The sequence below is a fragment of the Poecilia formosa genome, unplaced genomic scaffold (genome assembly GCF_000485575.1).
Source record: "Poecilia formosa unplaced genomic scaffold, Poecilia_formosa-5.1.2 Scaffold235, whole genome shotgun sequence".
Lineage (NCBI taxonomy): Eukaryota > Metazoa > Chordata > Actinopteri > Cyprinodontiformes > Poeciliidae > Poecilia > Poecilia formosa.
The window spans coordinates 204-7,758 of record NW_006800174.1 but is presented as its reverse complement, the minus strand read 5'-3'; the positions used below and the strand labels follow the sequence as shown (position 1 = coordinate 7,758).

The 7,555-nt window shown below is 37.6% G+C and overlaps 4 gene segments (V, D, J or C); all 4 read left to right on the top strand.

Annotated features, from left to right (window-relative positions):
- The first annotated feature begins 15 nt into the window (after nucleotides 1-15).
- LOC103149756 (Ig kappa chain V-III region NG9-like) lies at nucleotides 16-530 on the top strand. The segment is given in 2 exon segments: nucleotides 16-67; nucleotides 208-530. Coding segments are annotated over 2 exon segments (375 nt in total).
- A 2,055-nt stretch (nucleotides 531-2,585) lies between these two features.
- Nucleotides 2,586-3,204, top strand: LOC103149755 (Ig kappa chain V-IV region STH-like). The segment is given in 2 exon segments: nucleotides 2,586-2,783; nucleotides 2,891-3,204. Coding segments are annotated over 2 exon segments (366 nt in total).
- A 1,107-nt stretch (nucleotides 3,205-4,311) lies between these two features.
- On the top strand, nucleotides 4,312-5,141 carry LOC103149711 (Ig kappa chain V-III region NG9-like). The segment is given in 2 exon segments: nucleotides 4,312-4,561; nucleotides 4,697-5,141. Coding segments are annotated over 2 exon segments (357 nt in total).
- An 821-nt stretch (nucleotides 5,142-5,962) lies between these two features.
- Nucleotides 5,963-6,604, top strand: LOC107838278 (Ig kappa chain V region K-25-like). The segment is given in 2 exon segments: nucleotides 5,963-6,155; nucleotides 6,263-6,604. Coding segments are annotated over 2 exon segments (393 nt in total).
- Nucleotides 6,605-7,555: the final 951 nt, after the last annotated feature.

The following is a 7,555-nucleotide window of genomic DNA, read 5'->3' as shown; positions in this document are numbered from 1 at the left end:
CACACCAGCAGCACAATGATGATGTCACTGACTCTACTGCTCACCATCCTGGGGCTCCTGGTTCAGGGTGAGACTCTCTGATCTAAACTTTGTGTTAACATGTAACCAAGTTCTCTAGAATTCATGACAGGTTCAGTTTGGATGGTGAAAGAATTTATTCAAGTTTGATTTTTCTTCAGGAAGGTTTCTGTCTTTCTGTGTTTTCAGGATCTTCAGGACAAGTCACCGTAACTCAGACTCCTGGATCTCAGTCAGTTGTTCCAGGACAGACTGTCTCTATTCAATGTAAAGTCAGTCCAAGTACAAGTTACTGTTTCAGCTGGTACCTTCAGAAACCAGGAGAAGTTCCTAAACTCCTTATTAAATGCGCAAGCACCCGTCATACTGGAATCCCTGATCGATTCAGTGGATCAAACTCTGGGAATACTGACTTCACTCTGACCATCAGTGGAGTTCAGGCTGAAGATGCTGGAGTTTATTACTGTCAGAGTGCTCACAACATCAACAGCAAGGCTATGTTCACACAGTGAAAAACCATTGTACAAAAACCTCCCTGAGTCAAAGTAAACTAACTGAACTGACTGTTGCAGCTGGAAGCTGCAGCACAGACTGATACAGTTCACTGATCCCCCTGTCCTCCCTCACACAAACTTGTTAAGATCAGTAGATCTTCTTTTATCATCTCCTTCCATGAGGAAACTGATATCCTAGCAATCGCATTTCTGACTACAAAAGCAGCATTGAATTGACAGTGCTATAGTGCAGCTGTCTTCTTCAATCACCCATCTTCCCATATATACTCAGGCTTTACATCGACTCACTGCCAGACAATCTGATTCAGAGATATAGTTAGTCCTCATCTCTTCATTTCTTAAACATTCAAAAGTGTCAGTAGCTTTTGTAATCCAGCTTTCTGTCATCAGATCCAGATCTGCCAGAGCTCAAGCCCTAATCTGCTGAAACCAAACTTCATCTGTCATCAGTTCCAACAGCATTAACCATCTTATGTTGTTGACATCAATTAAAACATGCAACTAAGTTAGGGACCTCCAGTTTGGTATCCCAGAAACTATGATCAAGCTTTTAGATCTACATATTTTGTTGGTCTAAAAACAACACAATATGATGATAGTCATGATTTGAACATATAAACATCTTAAAAGTATGTTCTATTGTTGGACAACAAAACTTGTATAAACAGAGATATATTTTGAACCAGCTCTACATGATCACTTACTAAACAATTTGTCAGAGTTCCTGTATGTGTGTGAGAGTGCGAGTGATGCATCTTTTCCAGCAAAGATCTTGGTGGAGAACCTGGGCAGCCTACACAGGTGGAGCTCATCAGCCTCATCAGAGTGCTGGGAATAAAAGAGTGCAGAGCCTTCATTCAGTGCTGGATGATTAACGTTACTAGTAGCTGCGCTGGCCTCTGCGTGTAGTCAGCCATCACAAGCTTTTGAACTGTATTTTTACAGTTCTTGTTTTTGCTGTTTCTAGGTTTGTCTCACTGGATTTTCCAAAAAGGATCAGTTCAGCTGTTTTCTCCTACCTGCAAGTTCTCTCATATTGCCTCTCAGACCAACTCGTTTCAGGCCTCTATAACCCCACTCTCGTTCCAGGCGCCACCGATCGCGTGACACTTATCGCAGTCCAAAAAGATGAAGATCTGTCAATTGTTTTTTCTTTTGAAAATAAAACCAATTCCTTAACTTGGACTCTGTTGATTCTGCATGTGGGTCAGAAAGTTAAACCCCAACATGTCAGAATTAACCAAAATAAATGCAGACCTTTAAGCAACATTTTTCTTAAAGAGGAAGAAAAGGCATTTAACATTTTTAAACTGACACAGGAGTACAGATGCATGGCAATAAAAACTTGATTTTTCCTTCTAAAAAAGTTGCTCAGGAAAAAAATAGGTTGACCTGGAGAGTTGAGTTTTGTTACATGTAAACCACAGTAACAACCAATTTTCACTTTTTAACACTCGATCAATTCATTACCTGCTCTCTAAATGTTTTAGAAATGGTTTTTCCCCTTTAATATTCATGGCGTATATATTATGGGATTTAATTTGAGAAGTATTTCAACAATTTTCAACATTCATTTTGACATAATTTAATAAAACAAAAACAAAGGATTTTTTAAATCCAAAATTACCATTTCTTTTCTGATATTAGATGCCTGCTTAATTTCCTATTCAACACAAACTTATTGGCAAAGTGGATTAAATTTTAAGACTTAATAGGCCAGGATAATTATTAATTGAATCAACTGTAATTGTCAATATTCAAATGAACTTTTAGGATGTTCTTGTTGAAGCATCAATTTAATAAAAACACAGAATGAAAAATGAGAAGATGGACTGGTTCTCCAGGGTAACTTCAGTTTTTATTCATTTTGTAAAAATGAGTAAGAACATCAGCTCGTAAGGCATTACATATGTGCAGAATCCAAACCACACCTAAATTAAATGAGGCTTACATAAAATAAGTTGGATTAAGATAGTATTGCAATTTATTATACAATAAATTTATAAATTGTGTGACAGTAACATCTGAGTCATCCATGATTTGGACTTGGGTGCATTTCCATAGAGTCACTTTGCATCAGCAGCTCCATGCTCCAGCGCTCTGGGAGAGTTTATAGTCCTGACAGTTGAACACTGGATGACTGACAGCTGTCCTTCATCACAGCAGGAGACACAGAAATCCTCCTCATCATCAGAAACATGACTCTGATCTGCGTCCTCATCTGGACTCTCCTCTGCTGCTGCTTCACAGGTAAAGTCCAGAGAATCCAACTCCTCTCCTCTATGAACATCTGTCCCTCTGAAATGAAGCCGACTAAACCATGAAGCTGCTGCATGTTTTTGTCTCTGTGTCCTCAGAGGTCAGAGGTCAGGTCACAGTGACTCAGCCTGCAGCAGTGAGAGCTGATATTGGAGGATCTGCCACCATCAACTGTAGAACGAGTCAAGATGTTTATAACAACAACTACTTAGTCTGGTACCAACAGAAAGATGGACAAACTCCACATCTGCTCTTTTACTATGTTGGCAGTCGTTTCTCAGGGACTCCAAATCGTTTTAACGATGGTGGATCAAACTCTGACTTCACTCTGACCATCAGTGGAGTTCAGGCTGAAGATGCTGCAGTTTATTACTGTCAGAGTTATCATAGTGGTGGTGTGTTCACACAGTGAAAAACAGTCGTACAAAAACCTCCTTCAGTCAAACTTAACAGAAACTAACTATGTTGTTGCAGCTGGAAGCTGCTGCAGAAACCGCTACAGTTCACTGAAATCCTCCACATGGATACACACAAAATTTCATGAAGATGTTTTAAAAAATACAAGTAAAACATACGGCATCACTCTAATTCGAGTGATATAAAGCTTATGTGGTTGACAAAAGATAGGATAACTCTAAAAAGCTTTTAATTTTTTTTCCTTTTCATAAAGAAATGGAAGAAACAGAAGTCTCTCTAAGGCATTGAAAAAAATCTGAGGTTACTTTAAATTGTAATAGTTCCATGTTTAGCACTAATGTTATAATTAATTGATCAATTAGAACCATGGGACATAAAACATAAAATGTGTAATTTGACACAAATCCTAAGATCATTTGTAGTTGCTGTTGGAGTAGCAACAGTCACAATGTAAAGAGAAAAAGAACTAGATTTTCACACAAACTGCCATGATCCGTGTTTCTGTGTGTTTATTTATGAGTTGTTTCTGTGTTTATTGTTATCCTGTTCCCTTTTGAGACTCCGTCTCTGCGTCTTCCCCGTTGATTGTCTCCCAGGTGTGTCTCGTTCCCTTGATTACCCCGTGTGTATTTAGTCTCACCTGTTGTCTGTGTTCTTCCTCGGGTCCTTGTCTAACGTATGTTGTTTGTAAGTCTAGTTCGTCTGCTGGCACAGTGGTACGGTGAAGTCCTGTGTCGGCATCTGCTTGTTTTTTGTCAGTCTTATGTCAGTTTCTACCGGAATTTAGCTGTGTGCTAGTCTCTCTGCTGTGCTGCCTGTTCTGGACTCTCTGAGCAATATAATCATTAAATCACCATCATCTTCATCTTACCTGGGTCTCTGTCCTATCCTCACCTCAACCACATTTTGCAGATCTTAAATTAATAAAATGATCTGAGTGGTGATGTCAACAGTCTAACTTAATTAAGAGATTAGGAAAAACGTGTTTGATCAATGAGCTTTAGCTTCAAGGTTTTGTTTTTCTGCAAGGTAGAAGAAAAGAAAAATCTTAAGGATGAAGTATATCAGAATTACAAATAGAGGAAAAGAAGAAACTTCTTTAGCCCAAGGTATTTGGTTCCACTATTTTATCACAACTCTCTGAACAGTGAAGAGGAAACCTGATGACATGTAGAGCTGAGCTCCATGTGACTGAGTGTGTTTGCATATGTGTCCTGCCTCTCTGCTCCAGCTGTTAAGAGGTCAGAGTTGATCAGTGGCTGTCCAGGCCTTTCAGAGCCACTGACACACCAGCAGCACAACGATGATGTCACTGACTCTACTGCTGACCATCCTGGGGCTCCTGGTTCAGGGTGAGGATGTTCAGGATGTCAAGATTCACCACAAAGACTTTCTGCTGTGATGGAAAGATTGAAATATAAGCTCAGACCTTCAGTTGAATTTTCTAAGTCTACTGTAATGAGTATAAATATTTTTTTCTCTTTCAGGTTCATCAGGAGACATAATTATGACTCAGACTCCAGGATCTCTGTCTGTTGATCCAGGACAGAGAGTCTCCATTCAATGTAAAGCCAGTGAACATGTAGACAATGAGGTAGACTGGTACCTCCAGAAACCTGGAGAAGCTCCTAAACTCCTGATTTATTGGACATCAAATCGTCAGCCTGGAGTTTCTGATCGTTTCAGTGGGACTCAGTCTGGAACTGATTTCACTCTGACCATCAGTAGAGTTCAGGCTGAAGATGCAGGAGTTTATCACTGTCAGCAGGATTGGAGATTTCCGTTCACACAGTGATACAACGTCGTACAAAAACCTCCCTCAGCTGCAGAGGAACTGATCCACGGCTGCACTGAAGCAGAAGTTGTTCACAGAATCATGTTGAAAGACGGCTAATTTAAACAACACATTTTTAATTAAACTGTTTTTTCTTTCATAATATATATAACCATAGCACACTGTGCTTCAATCGCTTATATATATTAAATTTATAGCTCTTCAAAAGAAGTGTTAATCTGAGAAAAGGCATGTAAAGCATGAGGTATTTTCCATCTTGTTTAAAACATTTTAAAAAATGTGAAGATAATTTGAATCTTGATTTAAAGCAAAACCTGATATTATGATACAAGAGTTTATATCTGTCACTAGCTTTGCTGAATCTCTTACTTGATCAACAGAAGAGAGATAAATTCAAAATGCAAACTAACAAACTGATATTCAAAAACATGTAATTTCTACATGTCATTTTAATACTAGTTGCTTGTACTTTTACAGAAAAGGTGGAAAACAAAGAAATTGCATTAAATTTAATTTACAGGTAGAAATTTGTATGAAATAGCAAATATATTTCAGTGACTCAATTTACTCAGTAAAGCTCATTATAAAGATTAATTACACATGAATTGATGTTTTCTAGTCTTTTTCTCTGTTAATTATAATTTTCCACTGAAAAGCTGATGAAAACATTAATTCCACAGAAGATTAGAATATTACATAAAACTGATAATATATTCAAATACAAGACATAATCTTAATGAAATGTATGTTTGATATTTCTGCTAAAAGGCTGTTATTTTCAAACTTTACTTTTTAGACAAACAGAACACATATTTAAATTTCAAGTATAGTTTTGCGGATTGCAGCACAAAAAACAAGCTAAGTAATTTTACAAAGAACACAAGACTACACAATGCATAAAATATATAATGGTACCTGTGATGATAAATTATATAATCACATATATAATCGCAGCATTTCCATAGAGTCACTTTGCATCAGCAGCTCCATGCTCCAGCGCTCTGGGAGAGTTTATAGTCCTGACAGTTGAACACTGGATGACTGACAGCTGTCCTTCATCACAGCGGAAGACACAGAAATCCTCCTCATCATCAGAAACATGACTCTGATCTGCGTCCTCATCTGGACTCTCCTCTGCTGCTGCTTCACAGGTAAAGTCCAGAGAATCCAACTCCTCTCCTCTATGAACATCTGTCCCTCTGAAATGAAGCCGACTAAACCATGAAGCTGCTGCATGTTTCTGTCTCTGTGTCCTCAGAGTCCATAATCCAGGTTTCAGTAACTCAGCAGCCTGCAGTAGTGAGAGCTGATATTGGAGGACCTGTGACCATCAGCTGTAGAACCAGTCAAAATGTGTATTATTACAGTGGTTGTTCCTGCTATCGTTTAGACTGGTACCAACTAAAACATGGACAAACTCCTAAGCTCCTCATTTATTATACCAGCACTCGAGCATCAGGGACTCCAAGTCGTTTTTCAGGCAGTGGATCAAACTCTGACTTCACTCTGACCATCAGTGGAGTTCAGGCTGAAGATGCTGCAGTTTATTACTGTAAGGGAGAATTTGATGCTAACAAGTATGAGCTGTTCACACAGTGAAAAACAGTCGTACAAAAACCTCGAGTCTGACTGAACATAAACTCCAGCTGGATGTTACAGCAGACCTTGACACAGCTCACTAAGCACAGGCACCACGACATTCACGTAAATATTGAAATAGGTGCACGTTTCCTATCTGACTTTGAAATTAATAAAGAGGTTGGAATATTACACCTGGAGAAAAAATGTTGGGAAGGTAAAATTTGACTTAAGGCTGAAATTAAATGTCATCATTTAGGTACACATGGAGATTTTCTAATCACAATCTGGGGTTGTGTGTTGAGTTTATTTAAATGGAGATACATTATTTTGACTTCATTTTCTATTCAAAAAGAAACATGGTTTTATCAAAAATTAAAATAAAATCCTATTTATGAGTCAGATGTTTGACAATAAACATCTTGGTTAGAACAGAAATGGGTGAAACTCTCCAGCTCTTCATTATTTGTCCAAAAGAAAAGTTTCAGAAACTCTATATGGTTTCATAGACAGTAGATCAAACTCTGACTTCACTCTGACCATCAAAATAGTTCAGGCTGAAGATTCTGTCAGAGCTCACACTTTGAACAGCTAAGATGTGGTCACACATTTAAAAACAATCAATTACTGAATGACTGTCAAATGAACAAACATTTGGGCAAAATACACTTTTAATTGCTTATTTAAAAAGAGAGATTTTAAGATCTATTATTTCAATTTTGTTAAAGAATAAATCATGAACTTAATTCATATTATACATAACTTAATAGGATGTACAGCTTTTTCTCCTTTAAACCTATTAAATAGTTTTTGGTATAGTGCAAAATGATAACATTCATTTTAATAAATTGTAGCTATATAAATAAACTGAAATTAAATGATAAATTTATTGTAACAATACTGATGAGCTGCAGTTTCTGCAGTAAACAACCTCTACTAACATGCAGCACACAGTGAACAAAACATTATTTTT